The sequence below is a fragment of the Colossoma macropomum genome, unplaced genomic scaffold, assembly GCF_904425465.1.
Source record: "Colossoma macropomum unplaced genomic scaffold, Colossoma_macropomum, whole genome shotgun sequence".
Lineage (NCBI taxonomy): Eukaryota > Metazoa > Chordata > Actinopteri > Characiformes > Serrasalmidae > Colossoma > Colossoma macropomum.
Genome location: NW_023494792.1, coordinates 17,087,889 through 17,113,682, shown reverse-complemented (window position 1 = coordinate 17,113,682; position 25,794 = coordinate 17,087,889). Strand labels below are relative to the sequence as shown.

General features: G+C 39.1%; 1 protein-coding gene across 2 annotated transcripts in view; it reads right to left on the bottom strand.

Annotated features, from left to right (window-relative positions):
• Window positions 1–18,020: 18,020 nt before the first annotated feature.
• The window catches only part of LOC118811805 (A disintegrin and metalloproteinase with thrombospondin motifs 20), a 93,391-nt gene continuing 85,617 nt past the window's right edge, over window positions 18,021–25,794 (bottom strand). For both annotated transcript variants that reach the window (XM_036576299.1, XM_036576298.1), the window contains 8 exons: window positions 24,456–24,626; window positions 24,021–24,230; window positions 23,685–23,814; window positions 22,476–22,665; window positions 22,142–22,275; window positions 19,964–20,055; window positions 19,717–19,821; window positions 18,021–19,561 (listed from right to left, as the gene is read on the bottom strand). In XM_036576299.1, coding sequence (XP_036432192.1) covers window positions 19,472–19,561; window positions 19,717–19,821; window positions 19,964–20,055; window positions 22,142–22,275; window positions 22,476–22,665; window positions 23,685–23,814; window positions 24,021–24,230; window positions 24,456–24,626 — 1,122 coding nt within the window. In that variant the 3' untranslated portion in view covers window positions 18,021–19,471. The remainder of the gene's footprint in view (window positions 19,562–19,716; window positions 19,822–19,963; window positions 20,056–22,141; window positions 22,276–22,475; window positions 22,666–23,684; window positions 23,815–24,020; window positions 24,231–24,455; window positions 24,627–25,794) is intronic.

Here is a 25,794-nt window from a genome sequence, read left to right as displayed (position 1 = left end):
CCAGCAACTTCCTGGATACTATGCTTGTAGCTAAGTCCCACCATTGCCAGGACCACCAGCTCTGTCATGACGATAACCTTAACTTAGCCACTCAGATGAACTTCTCTTGAGTTTAACCCCTGCTGTTGGTTTATTTGAAATCACTGCTCCTACACTCATCATCCACTTAGAAACAGCAATCTTGTACCTACCCTAACTGGGCATTCTATGAGGTCTATCATGCAGATATACCATTACCAACTGTAACTTAGGGATGACAAACACAAATTGTGCAATAGATGGGCTATAATCTCTGATCACCATGAAGCAGGGGACCAGCGAGTATTGTCCTCGTTGCGAAGGGATACTGTTTCCTGCAGACATAGTTTTATCTTCTTCATATCTGACCTCAGTGAAGTATTGTCAAACATTTACACCCACCATGCTGGTCTCTGAGCAGTCCATATTTATCTAATAGATACTATCTAATTTTATTCCCAGAGAGATGAGCAACATCTAAGGCCTGCGAATAGCATACAAAACCATTGATCAGTGAAATGTAATATAAATGTGCTAAATCAGGAGAAAACATCTATAAAATTGTGTGTGTACCTGCTATGGGCTAAACAGCAATGCTATTATTCGAGTTGTAGATGGACGTAAAAGACCCCGTCATGGTGTGTTTTCAGCTTAATAGGCTTTGTAGACTTGTAATAGAATCTATCGCAAATCTGACAGCTGGGCTGCATAACCTTCATTTAGTAAAACATCTGTGAAAATAAAGTACATAAACCATGACTCGGCTACTGGTCATGTTATTGCTGTCCTATACATCTCTGAAGTGGATTCAAAAATATCTGGATTTGCAGGACAGTATATTTGATGATTACATCAACTTGTGAAAAATACCTCGGGCAGATTATCTTGGTTGAGCAGAGTGCATTGTCTCAGTCCCTTGGATGTCAGCATTCTTGCTCTTATCAAATTTTGCTTACTTGCAAGAAGTTATTAAAGGCAAAAATCAATAGGGAGAATGGATTAGTGTGGGCAACAATCTATTATCAGCGCCGGGTGAACGTTAAGCCGGAGATGAAAGTGCCTGGTGTCTCGTCTAACTCTCTGTGACAGGCGCATAATGGAGCACCCCTGAGCGTCATCGCGCTAAAACGTACAAAGCTAATGTCATCTTTTGTGGGGTTCCTGCTCTGCTCTGCTTCTCTATGCCGGGCTGAATTTCCAGTCTGGGACAGAGGGATTTATGAGTAAAGCTCCTCTCTCTGCTCATGGAACAAAGCCATCGGTTTGTCTTGTAAGGCCACAGATTTTCTTGGAAACATGCCATGTCACTTAGGAAGCCTCCACCCCTTAACCATCAAGCTGAATCTGGAGGGGATATGGTCAGAAAATGAGTCTAGACTGTATAGTCTTTATAGAGTGTTTAGAATGTGCTTCCAGGTGTTGGTCTAAGTGTCATAACATAGCTGTTGTTTCAGTTGGTATTTTTTTTGAAAAGCTTAATTCAAAGATCAGATAAACGTAAGGAGCTGGGAGTCTGCACTTGTGAAGACTTGAGATAATGATTGCTTATCTTGATGAATTGCTCTTGCAGTTGGTACACCATCCAAATGCACAATATTTATATGCTTGGGCTTAGCAATTTTTTTAGGATCTTCTCTCGGTCATGGTGAAATTATTCGCCCTAGCTAGTTAATTTCTCCATTGGTGAAATATCTGTTTATATGTATATGTGTTCATCTTGCCAATCTGCAGTTGGAGCTGAATCTAAGACAAAGTTTAAAATAGCAAATTACACTATCAAAATATTTATCAACCACTTTCCCGTTAAAGGTTGTTTTCATTATTTTAATCCTTAACTCTCCATTATCTTAAGTATTGCACTGGCATTTTGGCTTAATTCTTTCTTTCATTCTGTTGGCCCTGTTGAGCGCAGGGGGTGCCAAAGGCCTAGCAGGCTTTACATGCAGTAAAAACCCTGGGCACATATTTTGAACTCAAACCACCTCATTCTGGTTTGATTTTGCTCATGATCTCTAATGTTAATGGCTGTTTTGCACTAATAGCTCTATCCATCAGACTGTTGTGAAAGTAATATATAATCAAAAATCAGGAATCAGTTGTTAGAATGCTCCATGTTTGCCAGGACTATTTGAAAGAGAATAGCAGACTCCAGCATTCTTGAGCTGCCAACTCAATGGAAAACGCTGCCTCCGTAATCTTTCTCACACAGCATAAATGCATCATCTAGCATAATCATTGAGCATTAGCTGTGTTTGCCTTCATAACTCAGCCACTGACCTGAGTTGTATGAACAATCTTTCAGCTGTGCTTTGTTTTATCTGCTGTTGTCGGTAACATGTAAATTGTAATGGCTTCACAAATGATTGTATAGTGATATATAAACAGATCACACATCTTATACAACAATCTGAATGACTAATGCCTTTTAAAAGTTATTGTTTCTTTTGTCTGCTCTGTGATTTGCAATGTGGGTTTTTGAAATATCCTGATACATAGGTTCACTGTTGCAATTGGTCCAATTACCTGTTTTTGGATAGTGCTAAAACAGTCCAGTGTTCACTCATTTGCTGGTAAACATATTCAAAATCATACACCATTCAATGTCTGTCTTTATGTGGTGAAATTTTAGATCATTTTAGTAGCTTTAAACTAAAGTGAAACAAAATTTCATGTGTGTTGCTTAATGTAACGCAGTGCCAACTCATTTGAATCTTGTTTAATACTCCAACGCAGCAACTGTTTTCATTATGTTTGTTCAAAAAGTTTCAAGAAAACAATTAAACAGTAGTTAAAACACTGGTATGTATCTGTGATTGATATCAATCAACACAGAAATAAACCAGATGATGGTCTCTTGGAATTTATGCTCCTCTTTGGAGGTTTTTGTTTACTTTGAGTAACTTCATTTTGAGTTACTGCAACAAAATAAAGAGCAAAGTAATGAGTAATGCACATTAGATGAGTAATGTTTTTATCCTGTGGGAAGCAATGCATGGTCATCACTCATCCATTTTTTTTTTCGTATGTGGATGAGAAGAAGACATAAAAATTTTTTAGCCTGTAGTGCTCATGTGTGGCTAATATGCTGAAATACACCCAGTTTGCAGTACCACTATCTGCAGCTACCACTGCTTTTTGTTGACACAGCTCCAAATTGGAAAGTCAGGAATCATCAAAAATTCCCACTAGTGAATACAAACAAAATAACAGTGACTATTAGAGCTGGGCCACAAAGCTTTGTAAAAAAATAGAAAAAATACTATATTAGTGTAAAGTTCATGCTAAACATGGACATTTGAAGCTTGCAATGAACATCAAAACAGGCTTTAACATATGGACCAGACCTGAGTCCCTCATCAGAGACGATTTTATCTATGCAGAACAACAACAAGATATATGGAAAATATTAGCTTCTAAGCTACTAGTGGAATAACTGAATGTGCTGCATTTGCCACTTTGATTATTTTTGAATTCCTTCATGTAACTAGTTGTGTGAAAGTTTCATCACATAATGGCAGCTTATCAGTAAACACCGTTCTATCAGGAATAAAAAATGAAACAGTATTTCCAAAACTGTATCTCTTGTCACAATCAGTGTTGATTTTCTGATTGTTAGTGTACGTTTGGAAGGCAATGCTGTTGTTTATAATAGGATTGCCTTTTCCTCCTTTCCTCTGCACATCAACTCCTGCTGCTCCCAGGGTCTCATTCAATCTGCAGGAGCAAGCGTGGAGACCTGGCAGCTCAGACATGGCAGAACAAAACCCTGCTGCATCCCAGACCCTATCAAATCCATGACAACCATGGCTCCATCCCCTCTATGACATGGATACAAACATTTTTCTTTCACATTTAACAGATAATTCATGCTTTTGGGGAGGCCCAGAGCAGCGCCTGCAGATGAAAGTGGGAGAGCCCTGAGAAAAATTGATTCATGGAAACTCACATTCCAGGCTGGGCTCGAACGTAATGGCCTCACCCTGCTTCCTGTCTTTAAGTGCTGTTTGAATACTAAAGGCAGAATGTTCAAGTGCAGCTACAGCTGGAGAACAGGAAGATCAAAGAAACTCATTTCAGGTCTGAAAAAGGTTGCGTTTGTTGATTGTGGAATGGTATTTATTCACATGCATATAAATTACAATTGACTATAAATGAATAATTTGACTATAGTTGCTGTTATGAGAAATCTTTGCATCTTGAGTCTTAAACACTTTTGTAAGAACTATTCAAAGAGTATAACCAAGTCAACTTTTAATTTATGTAAAGCATAATGTAGTTTAGAGGTTTTCTCACAAGACCCTTCGACATCTGTAACAATTGTGAAGGAGAATGGAAATTAACATAGCTGAAAGTGAGAAACTGTTGGCTAAAGGCCTAAAGCATCTGATCTCTGTGACGGTGCCGTTGTAGCTCTCCTTAACTAGAGAGCACCATCCGTCCAATGGTGGTACAGCTCAAAGTCTGGCAAGGCCTTGTTGGGAGGAATGCATGCATAAAGCACTTTGATGCCATATCGTGTGTCCAGGAAATTAAAATCAGAGGTTGGAGAGGAAGAAAGGATGGATGGAATCAATGTGCCGACCCTATTGACAGTGCAGAAAACAAATATTCCCATAATTTAATTTTAATCCCTTCACAGCTGCTCGGAGAGCAAGTTTGGCCCCCACGAAAAAGACAGAGGTTGAGTAAACAAAGAGCGCTTTGTCAAAGCCAGATCAAGTAGAGGGTGCTGCTTTATGTGGGAGAACAAACACGTTTGTGATGCAGTGGCCTCAAGTGAAGATGAGTAAACTGATGTGTGAAGTGAAATATTGCACTTTAGCATTGATCTCAAACTGACTGATTCCTCAAGAAGGCCTTTTTAGAAAAAAAAAACAGAACTCGAGCAAATGATCTTTGAAATGAACTCCATAGTCACAGTCAATGACAATGTTATTGATCATCTTTCAAAATGTGTCGTTGGTACACGGTCAGATAAAACTGCACCTTTCAGGGTCCAAATGCTGTGACTGGGGTGGTACCCTTATCTCTTCAGTAGCCTTAGTTAGCGACCATATTTGCATAGTTGTGTTGACTCACTGTCTTTAATCTAGATCTTTTATTTTATTTGCAAAAGTTTATGCATAAATGTACTCATTTAAGGTATCTTGCTGTATTCTTGAGGGCTTTTTTGTGAACCATTTTTTATTTCCAATACTAAACAGAAAACAAACTGTATAATGACAACACAGATACAAATAAATGTTTTATTCCCTGGAACCTTCTGGGGAAAAATGTGCCTGTACAGTTCTGTTTTTTCTTGACAGTGTAGGATGCGCCAGTGCCACCCTGTGTGTTGTCCTCCAGAGACCCGCCATCTTTATTTCAGTAAGCTGATCTTCTCCAAATGAGTTCTGCATGACGACGTGTATTTTGGCCCAAAAGCCTGGCTTAAAGAACACTTAATGGACAATTTGCCTCACCCCAACAATATCTCTCCTGTAGCCAGGAAAAACGTTAAGTTAGCCCTAAGGCTGTTTTCTCAGTGAGTGGAGCAGTCAGAAATGAACTTTCCTGTTGTTGGGGCTCTTCTCTTTCTTTCCCTCGTCATGCATGCCAGGGTAAATCTGGCTTTGCTTCTCTGGGGGGGGTGGGTTGCACTCTTCCAGCTTTGCTTCCAGTACAGCCTGAAAACAATAGAGATTCAGATCAAGGGCTCATATTTATCAATGCATTTGACAGTAATCAGCAAAGTTCATTTGTTGATCGCTAGCTGATCATTCGTGCGTTGCAATGAAGCAATCCAACATCAGTGAAACAAAGCAGATCCAGTTAAAACAAGCAAGTGTCAGCAGAAAATGCAAAACTCCACCTCCACTTCCACACGCACCACAAACACACACACATTCGCACAAACTCAGGCTGTTAATGTTCCAGGATCTGCCAGATGTAAACTGTAAGACGTGATGAGTTTTTCTTTCTGATCCCACAATCCATTGCACTCCAGGTGCACAACTGTAGGCGCTATAATTTGCACTGTCGACCCAAAATTCCAGGTAAAATTCCCGTTATGGGAAAGGAAAAAAAACCCTGAATAAACACACCTCCGGCAGAGCTTATCACAAAGACCCAGTAAACAAATGTACAGAGCTATCATTTTCTACAGCCTCCCTGCTCTTTAATAAAAGCACCGGCATTAAAATGCTCTATTTGTAGGCTTGCACCTGATGTAAATCATTCAGGATAAATTCCAGCCCATGCTGTAATAAACATTCTCCACCAGGAGATCAAACGTTTACCCAACATTCCACGCTGATAGGAACATGCGTGCCAGCGCAAAATTAGCATCTACACAGCCAAGCTCTGTGCCCTATATTTTATCTCTGCGCCGCTCCTTTTCGTGAACTGCCCTTAGCTTTGGCTTTTTGCCGCACAGACCGTTTAAGATTGTTCTCCTAATAGGCCTAATAGCTTTTGAAGAACCCCCATGGGAGATAATTTCGATAGTTTTTGGGCTTTTGTTGGAGACTAAACGCTCATGTCTTTTGAAAAAGAAACCAGTCAGGAGTTCATTGTGCAGGAACATTCAGAGAGGCACAGCAGCGTATCAGCAGTGGTTTGGTGACAATAGGGGAAGATGAGAGAGGTGTAAGGGGTTTGTCACTGAGGGACGGGACACAGATTTGCTATGGCTATGAGACGGCTATCGGACGAAAACATCAACATGCTGATGGGATCTCTCCCTGTGTGGCCATAGGGTCTTTGCAGTCTCTCTTGTACCAGCAGATAATATGCACAGTCTGTGTTAGGAAATCACCATGGAGCTAAGAGAATGGAGAGGGGAAACACTTAGAGACTTGAAGATGTTTAACTGCTCTGAGGAATCACAATATATATATACTTTACTCACTGAGCTGTTAAGGTCATCACACAAACAATCAGAACATCACTCGGTAGACTTCACAGGTTAATCATTTGCCATCACATTTGATATAAAATACTCCTTATTACAGGTGGTCTCAGCCCTCTGTACTTGAAAGAATTACTCCACCCACATATCCCTCCACTCAAATCTTCGGACCCTAAAATCTGTCGACTCTGCTCGGTATTCCACTATCCAGCACATTCTTCACTGTTGTTGCTCCCAAATGATCTCTTTATTCCTGTCTTTCAAATCTCTTAAAACCTTTCTCTTTTCCTCCTGCTCCCTTAGCACTTTTGGTTCCTTCCTCTTCCTGATGTAGGTATGCATTTTCCATATGTATGTATTACATTTGTGTTTTGTCTGCTGTTGATCTGTGAAGCAGCCTTGGGTTTGAGAGAGGTGCAAAATGTATTATTATGATTATGATATGATTTTTAAAATCATTATTACTGTTACTAATAGCATAGAGCAGGGCACACCCTAACACAGGGTAAAATGCAACATGGACTTTTTATTCTGTAGTTAAACAGGTTCAAGTTCAGTGCTTTTTTTTCCATTTTCTCAGATTCCCATATCAACATCATATGTGAATTTGGACAGCAGTCAGATGGATATGTCTTATTATTTAACCTGAAGACTGTTTCTGTGCCATAAAAGTAACTTTTTCACTATACCTGTTTTTGATTACTGAGTCATAGAATTCAGTCCTATATAATTTTAATCACTCTCTTAGCGGCTGTAATACAGCATCATTCTAAAGCATATACACAACTCACAATGAGAGCTGGTCAGGCTGAAGTACAGCCTCCACATGATGGGGTTAGTTAATGTTACAACTGTTGTTGGTTGTTACATGGTGTTACAACTAAGCCTCCCAGTGAGACTAATGAGGGAAGTCCATGTCCCTCACATATGAAATCAAACCAGTTTTCGGAAGTTAATTTGCACAGATTCATCAAAAGCTTACTGTATCTCAAAAAATGAATTGGCCAGTGTTAGATACATCATCTTTACACTTAACATTTGTAGATATTTTTACAATTCAGATTCAGATTGAAGGCTTGTCTCGCCCAGCATAGAATTGTACTGAAGTTGTATTAGTTGTATCACTTGCTGCTTTCAGCTAACAAACAGTAGATGCTGGAAATAAAGTTTACATGTTCATTTGTCATTGAGATGAACATGTTACTTGTGTAAAATATTATTAATCCTGTTCAAATACATGTATCACCCAAAAAACTAAATATGTTAAGGTGCGCTTTTGTTTTTGCTTCTTTATATTGTGTGAATACTTCACAATGAAATGGACCAGAATTGGTCCAAAATGGCTTGAAATTAAATCTTGTGACATTAAGGTATGTTAAAGTTAAGACCATTTTTCCTTCTGTAAAGCCATCATTTTTGAGATATAAACTTTTGTTACAACAGCACGACATGCAGGATAGGTCAGTTATTTCTAATTAATGATGTAATTAATGATATCTCATTATTGTACATGTACATCGTGTCTGTCTAAACAAAACCTTGTATCTTCATTTTTGTAATTTTTAACAGAATTTGAAAGCTACGGCTGACCTTTGCACTGTGTTAAAATCTCATGATGAATGGACCACTACACATACTCTAAAATTGCTTGGGAAATAATCATGTACCATTGACTTCCATTCACGTTTAAGAACATTTTTCCTTCTCTGGTAAAGTTACCATTTTGGACATATGAGATTTTGTTGCGACAGCGACTATATGAAAGATGGAATGTTTTCGTCCTTAGAAACTCCTCTTTATACACACATATTTTATGGTTTTAAACGCAAAAACATGCAAAAGAGTCTTCTTCTGTGTGGGTGTGGGCTTTAGCAAAGGGCCAGAGCTCATTTCTTCACCCTTCATATTTTAGATAAAGCACTTCTTAATCCTTCATCAGATAAAACAGTCATTATGTCATCCAGTCTGCTACATCCCATATATCCAGGCGCGTATGCTCATTCTGCGGCTGGTCCCCAATGGGTTCTCAAAGTGATTCCACGGCTTTATCAGATCCTGTAAGGAGTCATTATGTTGGTGATGTGCTGAAATGGATAGAGGATAAGCAGAAGCTTTCATCTTTAAGGAACTCTCATTTCCTCGGATCAGTGTGGACTCCCAAACAGCAGGATGGGTTTGTGTGTGTCCATGTGTGTCTAAAATTATGGTCTTTGTCAAAACTTGTTATAAACACACATTTCTACAAGCTTGACTTAGCAAGACTTAATGGATTTTCTCTCTGTTACCAGTGACAGATGGACACTCTTCTTCCGATTCGTCTTTTAGTCATTTTTATCTTTCACATTGACTTTGATGGCTGTAAGTAAGTCACAATTAAAGTATGTGAGCCACCTGATGATTCATTCTGTCTGAGCTACGGGGCTCTGACTGAACCTTCATTAGCCTCTTTCATCTGAACAGGCCTTTCTCTCAGGATCCATGGCTGGCACCTTGGTTAACATGGCCAATGGCAAGAACAAAGCACCATGCCAATTATGCTGTCAAAATACAGCTGGACTTGTCTAGTGCTTCAAATTCCTGAGCCGTATGGCATGGCAGTGGTACTGAGGAAAAGAGTCTCAATGAAAGTGTTAGCGCAGAGTGCCGTGTGAGGCCCAGGAAATGAGATCTGCAGTTTTGCAACTGTTAAGCTTTTAAAGTTGGGTTACTTTTTGAGAGGAGGCCAGCATAATGGAATAAAGTGAATTTGAGAGAAGAAATAAACTCTGAAGCTAAATAAAGGTGTTGGCCAGGTGGTTAGCAGCCCCACTGCTGTTTCCATTTATGATAAAGTGCAAGTAGAAATGTCAAAGGCTTGAAACAAAGAATATTAATGAGATCCCCATAAGATTCACAAGTGCTTCATAACAAGGAAAAGATTATTTACAGATTACTTTTGGGCCAATTTATGATATCCTCAAATCAAGTTGCTACTTTTTATAGCCTACACAATGCATGAAAGTCATTAAAAGAACATTGAAAGAGTGAAAGTGGGAGAAGCATTTTCCCAAAATCCACTCCCACCCTTTCTTATTACCCATATAAAACTAGGTCAAAGCAGAAAGTGATCAAAGCCTTGTTTTGAGTGTTTGAGGCTTGTTATGTGTATACACCAGAAAAAGACATAATTTACACCAAAAATGGACATGTTTCATTTCTTATGAGTCTGTTACTGATCCTGGCACAGCTAACACACCCAATACAGTCTTTAAAGCAGCACTATGTATTGTTTTTTAAATGAAAAAGTAGCATTACTGACTGTGGGGGAAAAAAACATGCTAAAATATGATATGTGTGTGAGCTGCTTAGAGTCACCCTGTAAATCCTGAAATAATAAATTATAAATCAGATGTGTCAGGTTGGATTTTGTGGGGGTTTTTTGGACCACATCATGTGTCTTTATGTATTAACGTTACATGCACAGGCTTATTATACTGATGGAGATATGATGACAATAATAGATAATTCACTTACATCCTCTGAAGACTCCAGGTTTGACTGACACTCACAATCATAAGATTCATCCAGGAAGAAAGGGGTCTGTCGCACAACCAGTGTTACAAAGTGTTCTTCAACACGTTGTGTGCAATTACACATTTCTACCAGAGAGGTCTCCAAATCCCCAAAACCTACATGGTGCAGCTTTAACTAAAGAGAATGAGATCAGTTGATCTGGGATCAGCAGCAGAGGATAACTTTCAGAAACCACCAATGCAGTCAAAGAGCCATTTTCAGTGAGCTATGTAAGGTGGTAAGCACCACTAGGACCACCCTGGTGGCTCTGAGTATCAGCCCTGGTTATCCAATGCAATAGATTTTTCCAAACTCTAACAAAGACAAATTAACTTTTTAGGCAAATGCCTAAGCTGCATTAGGCATGTGCAGGGATGCATTGTGTACTACATGTTAATTAGTTCACCATTTCAGATTCATATAGTAGAGTGGGAGATGGTTCTCCTTAAAATCGTTTCCCCAAAAGCAATACATCTGCAAAGATATGTTTGGTATCCAAAATGTACTGCTTTAGTTTTGTACTGGAATTATGATACTAATGTATCTAAAAAGCAATGAAAATCTATGTCACCCAATATTCTTTTCAGTAACATAGACTGGCTGATTGACTATGTTCGGGGTAAGGGGGAAATTTCATTAGATTTTTCAGGAAACTATTCCTTTAATCATGAGAGTTCCCCTTGTCAGAACCAGAGCTAGCAATACATCTACTCAGGTTCCATATGGTTTACACTCTTCATGTTTTCATATGTTTCCCGTATGTCCATATTTGTCCTCGGGCTTTGTTAAAAAGATTTCAAGATTTCTTTAAAGTCTGTCAAAAGAAAAATTCACAAGCAGCCCATTCGGGTCATTGTAGCAATAGTGCCCCCTGCTGGTCATGCTGCAGCAGTGGTGCACTACAGCAGTGTGCAGTGGAAGAACAAAATGCAAGTGTTGTAACATCATCTGCAGAAGCAATTAATATGATTATAAATCTAAAGTTTCCTCATTAGATAAAGAGAACATTTCAGACTATTTCTCAGTCAGTAACACATACTGAGGTTGTATGATATGTATGATGTACCCTGTGCTTCGGAAATCTTCACTCATGGTGATAGTTTAACGGCTTGGAGGTAACAGGCTGTGAAACTCCTCAGCGCCTGTTGCAGGTGATCTTTGAGCAGCGACACTTTTTGGAGCTCTGCCCAGACGGTCTGTGGCAGCCTGTCAGGCGTGAGATATGTTAGTCGTCTGACTTGAAAGGCCATGAATGCTTTCATCAGCACTGGCAGGAGTGCAGAGCCAGGCCAGTGTGTCTCTCTGTACATGTTTCACACTGTAAGTCATACTGACATAGTCTCCCCTCAGTAATGGCTACACCTTTACATGTCTGAGGAGTTCTGTTATAACTCCAGTATTTTAGCAGGGAAAAAACAAACCAAGAATCTCTGTTCATTCAAGGATATTATAAGTGTATCCAGGTGTACTATGAGAATATTAAGACATCCTTGGAGAGAAGTTATTTTTTAGTTTATTTTTTCATATATTAGCATGTCAAAACATATTTAGAGAGAAGTACATGTGGTGCCAACTGAACTATTCATTTACTTTTGATGTACTGCTAATAAATTATAACACAACATGCATCATACAGTAACACTTTATTTGAAGGATACATACATGGAGACTTTCTGACAAATACATAAACACTTAATAATGTATCTCTAAAGCAATACTTTAACACAACACTGAAAACATTTGGCGGATCATGAAATAAAAAAACATGAGAAAGGAGACCCTGAACTGTTGAGCAGCTGAAATCCTATATCAAGCTAGAATGGGAAATATTTAAAAACAAATATTTTAAATATTTAAAAAAAAATCTTTCAAAACTACAGCAATTGGTCTCCTCAGTTCCCAAATGTTTGCAGGGTGTTGGTAAAAGCAGATGTGATGCAACAAAGTGATAAACATGCACCTGTCTCAACTTTTTGGAAACATGTTGCTGGCATCAAAATCAAACCTTTTATAAATGGAGCAAATGTCTGTCACCTTAGTTTAAAGCCAATGTCATGGACATTGGGCGATACAATATCATTTACATCTTAATTGTTACCAAATGCTTTATAAATGCTCTATTCAATGCTTATGAACATGTTATGAAGTCCCTATGTAGGTATTATTATGTACAAATACAAACTTGAAGCACACTCTCAAGTAACATTAGGTATAAGAGAACAAACAGCACCAAGACAGGAGAAGAATCCACAATCGATTCTGGACCAGCAGTCAGGATTACTCAGACAGGAAAACGTCATCACTCGGGTGCAGGGTTTGTGGTTAACTGCGCCTGACACACACAGAGTGCGTCCATGCGGCTCTTGTTAACCCTGGTAACACAAAGACATCATCTTGCTCACACAAGCTTTAGCATGCGCCAGTCACGTCGTCCAAAACACCCAGCTGAAGGCTTCAGATAGGCCCATTCCACTGGAGTGTTGAGCCATCAAAAATAATGAGTCTTTATTTGTGTCTGGAAAGACCCTTATGACTCTATCAGCCCCCTCTGAGCCCTCCCAGACACTCTGCGTCACTTCTGGCGGCATGCATAATACACTGGACTTTATTTTTAAGCTTTAATTTATGAGTTCGGTCATTTTCTGAATGTTTTCTGAAAAGTTTAAATCCAGTGAGTCAAACCTTTAAACTTTTCTCCAGAGTTCCTTTGCAATGAACTTTTGAATGAACATTTGAAACAAGCTCATTCTGAAAATAACTCGGTGGACCTAAGTATATTAATGTATGTTGTATTTAATCTTAATAGCAGTTTGTAACCAAATTAATTTTTTTGATTTATGTTTGAACTTGATCAACACAAAATTAAAACAAGTATTCAAAAGACATAAAAGAGACAGAGGAAATCGTACACCAGCTTTTGTGTGTAAAATATTCTTCTTAGACATTCACTGCAGTGATCGTTGCTGTCCACCTTTCGAAGACCATGTAGTTCTGAAGGCCCACAGATGGTCCTAATATCATACACAGAATAATTCAAACTGCATATGGTCCAAAAGGAATTGACCTATACAGCGTGTTCCATAGCACTGGGCTGCACTCATCGCTGGAAAGTTGGAAGATGGATAGCTGGGCACATGTTTTAAAAATCCAAATCATGCTCGGTCTCCCGCATGACCGATAAATCATGTATGTTCGAGTAGAGCTGGTCACATGATCCACATCCCCAGTCCTCACACTAACTCATCGCAACCAACAAATCAGCTTGGAATTGTTCCCTTTTTTCCAGAACATCAAATTTAAACACCTATAGAAACACTGAAAATGTCCCAAGAACAGTAAAGAACATCAGTCATCTTCAGCACAACTCGCATGTGTGAAACATGTGATGTCCTCTAGAACATTCAGTGGGCTTTGAGGTTAGTAACAATTCTTCTCAACAACCCAGTCAGCTCTGATATCACCACACAGTGGCATGTGGAGTGTGCACAGGCTCTGTGCTGGAACAGGCATGTGTCACCTGCAGCTGTCTCAGATGGAGTTTCAGACATGTAACACACACCACAAGCCGTGCACACAGACTGTGACCACTGTTAACACATACCTTTGTTACTGCACTGTATAGTTCAGCTCTAACCCTAAACCTCCACACCTGACCCAGCTAATGACTGTACTTGATTAGCTGAATGAGTTGTGGTAGGTTTGGGTTGGAGGTGAAACCTGCAAGCGTGCTTGGGGATTCTATTCTACAGCATGGTGTTACTTATGAGCGGCCCTCTGAACACTGCATCATGTGATGCAACATAGTGAGCACTGGAAAGAGCAGAAAATTATGTTTTACACACAGGCATGCAAACTAATGTGCGACTGAACTAGTTACTTTAAGGCAATCAGAAGGAAACCTGCAGGGCCTTTCCTAGGCTTTTAGAGTAGGCCTAATGATTTCTGGAAGCTAAAGAACACATGTTTGTAATAATTATTTTGTGCATTTTTTGTAATAAAATCCATTTGTTCGATTCAAATCTGCAAGAATTGTAGAAGTATCAATAGTTCATTGTTATGTTTTCGTTTGAAACAAAGAGGTTAAAATCTTGAAATAGAAAATTATATAATCAGGATAATCTATTACTTTTCACAGAAGTGCTCAATGCAGAGAACTTTGAACATGCTTGAAAATACTGGGGCGTGTGAGGCAGCTCGTACGCTAGGAAATCAAATTAATCAGCAATTTCTCAGTGAGTTAGGTGGTTTGTCATTAATTCTCAAAAAAATCTCTGTGACTGGAAAATCAAGCAAAATGTATTGTGCGCTCTGCTTTAACTATCAACCAACCACGAATTTAGTGAGAAAACGTTACGCTAGGCCTTCTCAATACGCCACTGGCCATGAATACAAGTGGTAGTCTAGTGAAGCTTCCGTCAGATATTAGAAATGGAAAACAGCAGTGGAGGCTCAAAAGTCAGAGGTCTTCACTGAAAGAGTGCAGTAAACCTGCTACATGAGGTCAAAAATGTTAATGTATTTTACAAGCTTCAAATGTCTTTAATGCTGAACAACCAAAAATGTTCATGCGCAGCAGCGTTAGCTTAATGCTAACATACGGAGCATTATTAAACTGTTTTGACATTTATAGCCCGAACTGAAGGCCCAAGTCTGAAAGTCACAGTTCACCACTGCAGGCTTGGCTTTGGCATTGGCATTCAATGAAAATGGCCAACTTATGCATAAAGTCATAAAAAGTTTTATTTTATCTCTCAGTTTTGTTTTGGCAAATGTTACAGACTTCAGTTTACACAATTTTCCATAAAACATGTCTTTGCTGATCAACAGTATTTGGGGAAAAGTGTTTTTTTTTTCAGTGAACAATTCCTTTAAGTTAGAAACAGAACGAGTGCAGTAGGCCTACATATCTTAAATGTCTGACCAGTTATAAACTATGCTACATGTTTATATATGTAAATAGTTAATTGGTACATGTGTATTATTATGAGGGTGCCCTTGGCATAAAAATGAATGTAAGAGATATCAAGACAACATGGTACAGTGTTAGACCACATTACTGTACATTATGTCTCCATCTGCTGGCCAGCATGGTCAAGGAAAATGACTCAGTGTGGATGAAGTGTCCTTATATTTGCAGTAGAGAGCAGTATTGACCAAAAAATAGAATAGATTTCTCATACAGTATTTGATCCAAAAAAGAACAGCTCTTTACACCATTTGTTAATATCAATGGCCTGGTCAAATAACAATTTGACACTTTTTTAGTTTAACTATAGAGGGGGCTCTGCTGTTGAAGTCACTGTGCACACTGCACAAGTAAAATAGTAAATATCCAGGTTTTTAAAAGATTCTTACTTACAGAAATGTAATTTACTGCAATGATAGAATGACATACATATGACTGACTGTACTGTTACAATTTACTGACTGTTAACTGTTTAACTTAAAAGTCAGTAACAGGAAAAGATGCATCTTTTAAACCATTTACATTTACATTTACAGCATTTAGCAGATGCTCTTATCCAGAGCGACTTACAAAAAGTGCTTTGTCTATCCAGAGAAAGTATCTTTGCTAGTTACCAATAGGTTAGACCAGAGATACAACAGGTTTGTTAGTCCAGCAAAAACTTTTTTAGGCACAGAGATGTTAATAAATGTAGGCTCTAACTCTGATGAAGCTCATGTTCATGTCCAGAGAAAAGAACACAGTGCAAAGCACAAAGACAACTTGATGTTGTGAATGAGGTTTCAATGTGTGTAAAAACAATTCAGATTCATGTGTTTTCTGTTGATAATTACTCTGTTAATGGTAAATTGAAAGTTTCCTTTCATTAAACATATGGAAAAACAACAACACAATAAAACTGGTCCCTAAAGATTACCATGTTAGAGTGATGCAGTGCCAGACTAATTTAAAACATGTCTCGTTCGAGCCAATAAAGTCAGCCATTGAGCAGCCAGTATTCCCCATGGGGCAATACCTTATAATATGGCCCATGCAAAGTCTCATTATTAGAGAAGCCTGAACTATTATTAAGTCATCCAGAACTGCTGCCAAATCTTGGGTGGATGCTCAGCCACAAATGGAGGGTGGACCTATGGACAAGAGCCAAATGGTTTTTAAAAGCAATGTTGCAACAACGTACTTTTACTCTTTGGTCTGTTTGCTCCATGTAAGTGGAACAATAAAGAAAGTTGGCTGTTGACTCGACTGATGCCTTGACTCTAATAGCACAGCTATACTAGGGACATACTGCTTTGATCTAAGTTACATCATCATAAAAATATGTTTCGACACTACATCAAGACGACTCGTGGTATAACTGACTTCATTGGGCATAACTGCCTTACTTCAACTGACAGTGCTGCTTTGACTTTGTTAACAAAGACCTTGACCATTACATTACTTGTAATGAAAGAATGATCTCATTCTTTCGTGCTGCCACAACAATAGGGCGAGGTACCATTATTTAGACAGCCCAGTGTCAGCTTTTGTAATTGATACTATGCAGTCACATTCCTGTGCACTGTGGGCTGCATTGTGGTCTAGACTGAAAAGCTGCAGAACTGAAGCTACCATACAAAAGCAAATATTTTGCAGGCAATTCTGAAACAGTCAGCTTAAATTGTTCTTTACTTTCTTACTAATTGTGCAGTATTTTGGCTGCATGATGAATAGTGACAACACCACCTTCCATAAAAGTGTCATTTATTTTTATTATTCTTTTCAAATCAGAGTTAGTACAGTGGCATGACCTACAGAACTGATCAGACGTCCTTCACTACTACTGAGCAAAGCACCAACAATCATGAATTCAATATAACACTCTATATACTGAACACATACAGGTAAATAGGCCTCTGTAAATCATCTTTGGGTAATATGTGGCCAATGAATCATCATCATTTATTTCACCACAGAAACCTACACTCATAATCAAAACACAGTTTTCTGAACTTCAAGTATACATATTAAAAATAATTATATTTAACATGTTACAAAACTTAAATTGTTAATATACCTGTATTTATATAAAAAATGATGTCTATATTTGTACACATTTCATGGCACATAGTGCGTCAAGTAATCCTTTTATTTCTGATACAGACCTCATAGTTCAGTTGCCTATCAAAACAACAATAACCAAACATTGTTAGCTGCTCACAGATTTCCACAACATTGGTTCTACTGTTCTCTGAAACCAAAATGAGCTGAAATGACATACAAAAGACAACTTTGGTTGAAGCTCAATTCCAATTTTGTTAATCGCTAAACATTTCAAAACTTATAGTTTGCACCAGTAACACATGGAGTACCTATTGATTATACGAACCTCCAGATGTCCAGGACCTTCCTTCCTAATTTAGAGGTAATTTCAGTAGTAAAAAGCACCGTTATGTCATAATCCTTTACAAAGTTAATAGTTACTAACACTTAAAAAATGTAATACCATTTCTGAGAGATACAGAGAAATATAATGGTTTGCAATTGGTAGTAGTCATAGTGAAACAACAATGCACATATCTACATACATCATTACAGAATAAATAATGTCAAACATAAATAGTTTAAAATATAATAAAATACATATTATGAATAGCCATGTTTGTAAGAGGTAGGGTCAGACTGTTATTATATTACAAGTTAAGGAACCAATCTGGATCTAGAATACACATGACCGGGCTAACTTAACTACTTGACTAATTGAAAAAATTACATTTTGATTGTATAAGTGTTTTCACACTAACACATCACTGGGGTGGCAAGTATTCATCAGAAAAAAATGATCTGTATGAACAGTATGACCATAATTGTGGTCTTGTCTTCTTCGCTGATTTCGCTTGGCTGATAATCATTCACTTTTCTATTATAGGCATTACAGTGATAGATTTGATTTACAGTGACTTTTACTCCTCAGTAGGTTTTTCTTCACAGTGACTTGCAGTGCTCTGCTCAGAATGTCCCAGAAGCACTGTTATTACTTGTAATAGACATGCTAGGTAGTTAAGGTGATCTCAACACAATGATACTTTTAGGAAAGTGGGCCCAAATGAGTGAGAGAATGATTTGCAAGTCACAGACATTCACAAGCAATACAAACAGTTTCTGTTATGTACATTTGCACATCAAGCTATTTGCTGTCGTCAGGTTCTTTCCCCTTCCTCATTGAGAACATGTTTAATGAAACAAAGCTATTAGATTATATCTAACCTCACACCCCTCTCACAGTGATATTCATCTAGAGAGGGGAGGGTCTTTCAGTAGCTACCTCTTTTTTTTACTTCTGGCTAAGCCATAGAACAAAACATTTCCACGGTCATCAAATAATCCCTTTTGAAGGATATACTGTTATTGTCCTAAAGATTGCTAACTTCAGCGAGAACATTTATAATAATAAAAAACAGTCAGTCCTTTATATCACACTAATATGATCAGCAAAAGAAAATAACGTCCAGACTTAATAAAATGACAAACACTTCCTTTTCTGAAAGCTTCTGAGAGCTTTCCCTTGTCTTAAATAGATACTTCAATCAGTTCATTTGGAAGCTGACTTGACTACATTTATGCTATGTTTTCCCTGGGCAAAAACAATCTGAATACTTGTGTGGTATGGGATGCACCTCTGCTATAACAGGACGAAAGACCCAGACATTATCTCTGTGGAACTAAGAGTCTGTATCTCCAGTTTCTGACTCAGTACACACACATTTGGTAGTCATTAGCGCTTGAAGACTGAGGTGAGGGTTTGCCTGGATCCAGTGAGCTGGTGTTTATTGGAGGGAAACTTGAACTGTGGCTCGTTTTTTCCTGATCATTTACCGGAGCTGCCAAAGATGGACGGAGGAGGATGCACAGTGGGCACGACATTCACTGCTAAAATCCAGGCCTCAGCACTCTTTATATGGATGGCCATATCAGACACTAGTGGCCTTGGTCTATATTTTACATCGATCAGTTTTTTAGAGGGATAGACACCTTACAGACTCTGCTTCACTCGATTTGAACCTTTTTCACTGGACTTGAACAAGGAGTCCAGCATGAGGATGAGGCAGACACTTTCCACAGAATCCTCCACAGCGCCCATAGATTCTTGTTCCATCCTGCACCAACCAAGGTTAAGACAAAAGAGGCATATTTAACATTAATTCACTGAATTAAGGAGTATCAGAACGTATGATCCACCTTATGTCACCATGGTATCAATCTCTATCAATTAATCACTAGCATGGAAAAAACATTCAGATGCTGTCTTTACCTCTGATCGATGGACTTTGACAGCGACATAGTTGCCATGAGAGACCCATTTAGTCGACTCAGCAACTTTCAGTCCCGTTCCAGTGAGATTGATGCTGAACTGACCCTGACAGATGAAAGAAGTGTTTAAAAAAGATGCAATTTTGCTATAACTGTTGCACTGATTTGGCTCAGAGCAGCTATTCCCAGATTAGCTGTAAAGAGTAATTTCACGTCCAGTGGCTGAGTGTGAGACTTCCAATTCATACCTGAGGGCATCTGGCAGCACTGTAACAGTCTCCAGCAGTGGCGAAGGGAACAGGATGGCCAAGAAGGGTCCGAGAGAACTGCACATCTGTGGCTGTAGCAAACAATTAGGGGCAGTACAACATGAGGGGTAAAACACATTTTATTGGATTAAGCACACTGTAGCACACAACACGAAAGCATAACGTACTGTGGCCATTTTAGCCAAATGACTTTAGGATAAAAAGCTCAGACAACACTGGAGGCACACTCCATCACAGGCCCCTGGACTTTCTTATGCCCAATCCCATTTCACCCCTTGCCCCTGCCACTTAGCCCTTAGCCCTCCGTTTTGCGCGTTCACGTCTAGGGTTAGGGTGTCCCAATTTTGTTAATATAGAGGGGTAGGGCGAAGTGTTAGGGCTACATTGCCCTTCAAACGGAGGTTTTTCAGAGTGTTATGAGAAAAAAAGAAAAAATGGCAAGATGACCAAAGAAACCCACAAATGCAAGCATTTTCTATGTTAACAAATTATAACCATTGTTTTATCTTAGTTTAATGTTGTTTCAATGTATTATGGTCCTTTTCTTCATAACAGTCTCTAGTACTATGGTAACGTCTCGGTAGCTAGCTAGCTAAATTTCCCACTCCCCCTTAAATAGTCCAGCAGTGCTGACGCCTGAAGCGCCAGAATGTTACTGCTGCTCCATTTAAAGTGAAACAGGAAAATTCGAAAGAGAAGCTGGCAAAAAAAAAATTACTTCAGCTTCGTATCACCAAAGAATTGGGGGTGGGTGATAATGAATCATTTTCACATCCCCCTCTTTGAAAGCATATGATGCCCTAAATTTACCTTTGTCATGCATTCGGCTCCCTCTATGGAGGAAACGGACATCATCTCCCAGAATTCTCTGGGAGATCATGTGACTGAGCAGCCGCACTCAGAATCCGACTCTGACGAGAACTCCATTTCCCAGGATACTATGGAGTCTCATGTGACTTCAGACTCTCACAGGCGCTCCTATCAGCGCTCACAATCCCCTGAGTTTTGACTGCTTGCACCTGTGTTGATGATCATATGACAGGTAGTTTAGAGTAGATAAGCCCGGGCTTTAGTTAGACTCACTGCGAGGTATTGTTTCTCCGAGACTACTGAGCGTTTTTCATCCTGTTCTGATTGTTTACCGTGTTTGACCTTTTTGCTTCATTTGACTCCGTTTTTGCCTATTGCCTATTCCTTTGGTACTTTCGCTTGTGTGTATGATCTGTGTTTTGACTTTCGGACTGTTTTTTGACTACGATCTCTGTTTTTCCCCTTTTGACTACGGCCGCTTGGTTTATATTAAACCACCTGCACTCACCATCCGCACACGTCTGGTTTTCTGTCCGAGCGTTACAACCTTAAGCACGACAGTGAGTTTGCTGAACTTTACCGCTCCTCTGCTGTCACTGCAGACTGGCAGAGTCGCCTACAGAGCACCGGTAGTAACCAGTTAATGAAGTAATGTTTTTTTTATTTGAGGGTCCCATTTTGTAGGGGAAGATTTTAACCACTACCCATTGTGACTCAGTTCTGAGGGGCAAGGTGACACTCGAAAACAAGGGGTAAGGGTAAAAATAAGAAAAGGGATTGGGCCTTAGTGTTCATTCTTTTAATTTTCTGCTCTTCTTCTTTCTTTTACTTTGACACTAAGCTTTTGCCTCAGCACCTCCATATCATCTTGAGCATATTATTGGTTTTTCCCTCATTTCTTTCTTTTCCACTCTCCAAATGGAGTCCCAGGTTCTGCTTCCAAAATTCGCATTAATAGCCCTAAACAATTTTGTGTACATGTGTGTCTAGGTGTGTGAGCTGACACTGAGGGTTTGATTTTCAGGCTCAGATTAAACTGAGACTAAAGGATTTTCAGGGATGATTGACCACTGGCTTTGCAATTTAGTTCAATATTTCATGTAATCTGTTACCAGGAAATCAGCCCTAAATGTCTTCTCACTCACACTAATGCACAGACATGCATACACACACACACATGGTTTAGTTTTTCTAGAAGACAGTGCCAAAATTATTCAAAATATTTACTGAAGAATCAAGAAGCATTTTAGTACCTAAATGAATACAGCAGATATAATTAATTAAATGGCAACTGCATATGGTCTCACTGGAGACAAATTATCAGGTAATCGTTCACTTCTTACTCACTGATTATTCTCATGGTGCTGAGGTCCAGTCTCACTCTGTGAAAGACTGTGTAGCCCACTGCAGGGTAGTCATTCCTGCAAGCACAGTCCTGGCGCCTGCTGCCATTAAATGGACACTCAAAGGGGTTGTTTAACCTGGTATTGTGCATTACATGAAAGAAAAAATGAAAAAATGAACCTCAGACAAAATCGACAAAGAAAATCTATGAGGTTTAGGAGACGTACATTAATTTGTTTCTTTGTATGTAGTTGGTGATGGCAATGGAGGAATTCAGAACCATAAGGCATGACATTTCAAGATGTAAACTTAAATAAGACGATAAAGTGTGTGATACCTGTATCCATACACCTCTGAGTAGTTGTCAGTTTGGCCACTGCGTAGAGTTACATACTCCTTTGGAAAGTTGGTCTGCATTTCTGCACAGTAAATCTGGATAATTCTTGATTTAACTCTGAGGTAATGTTCTCCATCTTTTCTAATGCCTTCTCTCATCTGCAACTCCCTGCACGTGGAGAACAATTCACCTGAAACATAAGCAAATCAGCTTATACTCAGCAAACAAAGCACTTAATAAAAAACTGAAGGCAACACTGATTAACAGCACAGGATAATTCTACTGAAACATACTATGTGAGTGCACACGACTGTGGACGTGCCTGCATCTGAAACAGCATGTGTGTGTTCTCACTGTACTATAAACAAGCTAATCTCTCTCCATTAGTTTCTGTTTTTCTTTTAATACTGTTATTTCCATGTGGACTGAGGCATGTTTTCTTTAATTCCCTGATTGGCATTAATACTTGCCCATTGAACTCTCCCGTCACCCAAGCATATCATTGTAATTTCGCCCAGGCCTGACTTGGCAGGAAAAAAATACAGCAAAACGCTCTAGCGGTGTGCCAAAGCCACGTCTAAGCATGTGAAACCAGAGAATGAACCTGCAAATCTTGGCAGCTGGCCTTCCCTGTATTAGGGTCAAACGTGAGGCCCCGTTCGTGAAGTCCAGGCCTCACCAATCAAAAACTTCACACCAACGGGTTTTAGAAGACCCCCTTGACGGCAGGGGCCAGGGTATTTATCGCTTCAAAGACAAATAGCTTCGAGCAAGGTTGAAAGTCGAGGTCTCTACTCTGGATTTTAAAGAAATGAGCTGACTCCCTCAAAACAGAATCAAGTTATGGGATGGTTTCTCAGTGCAGCCAATTTAATGTCATTACATAGCATATTTGTATGTGCATGAACAACAGCCACAGGCAAGCCAACCAGAGCAGAACCATGTGCTGGAAAATTAAGGCCAAAACTGCTTTCTGGCTGGGATAAGCTTTACAGGGCAAAAGTTTAAGAAGCAATTAAAGGTTTCAAAGCAAAAAAGCAATCCTAGTGAATGCATAGCTATTTTACACTGCTTGTATAATATTTTATTTTGAGCTCAAAGACTGCATTCTAGCACTGAGCCCAATGGAAATTAATATGTACCTTCTTGAATTCAACTGTAGGGGTTGCTCAGATGTACTTTTGTGCTGAAGCAGGTAAGAATACTCACATTGCCTTTGTCTGCAGGCTGCCCGGGACTCAGGCTTGCTGGAGAGAGGGCAGTTTTCAGAAGGCAAATGTTTAGCAGTGACACATTGTACCATCCTCTCCATCACCCCAGCACCACATGTCTGAGAACACTGATGAAAATATGTAAAAAAGAAAATATATTTCTTTTTTATACGATAATAACATACTATATCAATAAATAATCATGGACAGTCTCATATATAAAATTCAAATTGCACGCACATTATTATAATGGATAATGTTGGTAGGCACTATTGTTTAGACATTGACTAGTTAGACCCCTTTTACATATAGAAACATATAGAAATTCACACACTTTGCTCCATGGCCCAGCTTTCCAGTATCCAGGTAGTGGGCACTCTGGGAGTTGGCATGGTTTAGTTTGGGGTGGTGGAGGCTCTGGGCACTCAGTGGGTGAGGCCTGCGTGTAAGACTGGGCATCAAACACCTGCAGATCCGGTGTAGAGGGCAATGCAGCGCATGACACCATCCTTTGCTGGTAGCCTACTCCACAACTCACAGAACACTGAAACATACAAAGACATTCTCATTATTACTTACACGCTGCAAGCAATCATAAACACATAAACCGCACATTTAAAATCCATTCAAATATCCCTGAAGGAGGTTGTAACTATTTTCTTGCTCATTAAAAGTAGTGAATTTCTCATGTCTGTTCTAAAACATCACAACAGCACCTTTATTGCAGTGAATGAAGTATTAAATAATGATAGTAATGTAGGTGTGTAACCTGTGTCCATGCTGCAGTTACCCAGACGTACTGACAAGGGGTGCTCAGGCAAGGCTGATGCAAGGCAGGTCTGGATGAAGGGGTGCACAGGCTGTCCAAAACTGGGGTCATCTCCTTATCCATACAGAGCACTGTTCTATGCCTTATACCTTTTCCACACGTAGCATTACACTGGACACACATACACACACACACATATGACAATCTGATTTTTGAGATTATGAGAAATTACTATATTATGAGAAATTGTAAGATATATTTAGAGGTAAAAAAGAGTTGATATCAAATGGAAACCTGACTAATCATCATTAGTGTTCACAGTAATGTTTCATCACTCTATGAAGGGCTATAAGTTTACTTTGTTCGCCTACTTGAGAACTGCCAGTGGTTGCCTTTTTATGCTGACCTGGGACCGGTATTATGGTTTCTCTAATTATGGTCATGATTTTTGCTGGGGAGGCTGTTTTTACATGAACATACAAGAGCTCAAAATTATGGCGCTGTAAAATCAATGAGAAGAGTGACCAGAGGGGGCAGTGTTGTGCTGCTCCTAACCCAGAAGCCTCCATCTCTTAACTGAAGTATATTTCTTTAGGAGCTGTCAAGTGGGCAACAAGAAGATCCATCATATCAAATACTGTTATACATGAGACAAAATGTCTAACGAAATACTTGAAAAGTGGAGAATAATTTCAGGCCCTTGAAAAAAACAATGCTGCTCTCTCTTTAAGAACTTGGAAACAGAATTTGCACAGTACTTGAGATGACAACATCTCACTAGCAGCCCTTGCTTTTGTTTTCGTCCATAAATGGGCCTCAGGCCTTTGTTTTGAACTTTAGAGGACATAAAAGAGAGATGATGAGAAGAAAAAGGAGTATTTTGAAGGTGGCATGACGTTTTTCTGTGTAAGCGAGGGACAGATTAAGATCAGCGCTTTGATTTCTCTCTGTGATGTATCATCCTGCAGTGATGTTATCATTCAGACCCTCAGCTGGGGAAGGAGAGTGCTGGACTACCTTTACATTTACTCTTCTTATTGGTTATATTCTCTCTCTCTATTAATCTACCTGATCAACATGCTTAATTTGTTCGTTAATTTCTCTCTACTTCCCTTTTCCATCCTTTTCTTTCTTTCGTCTGTATTCTCTTTTTCTTGTTTACTGTTTCTATCATGTTCTCCCAACCACTTTACTGTTCATTGCTCTCAGCAGGAACTTAAGAGAAAACCTCCAACAATCCTTTCTCCCTTACAGACATGGTATGCTCTCCAGTTTGCTGGAGTTAATTAACAAGTAACTACTCATTCCTAACAATAAAATTACTCTTCAAAATGCTTAC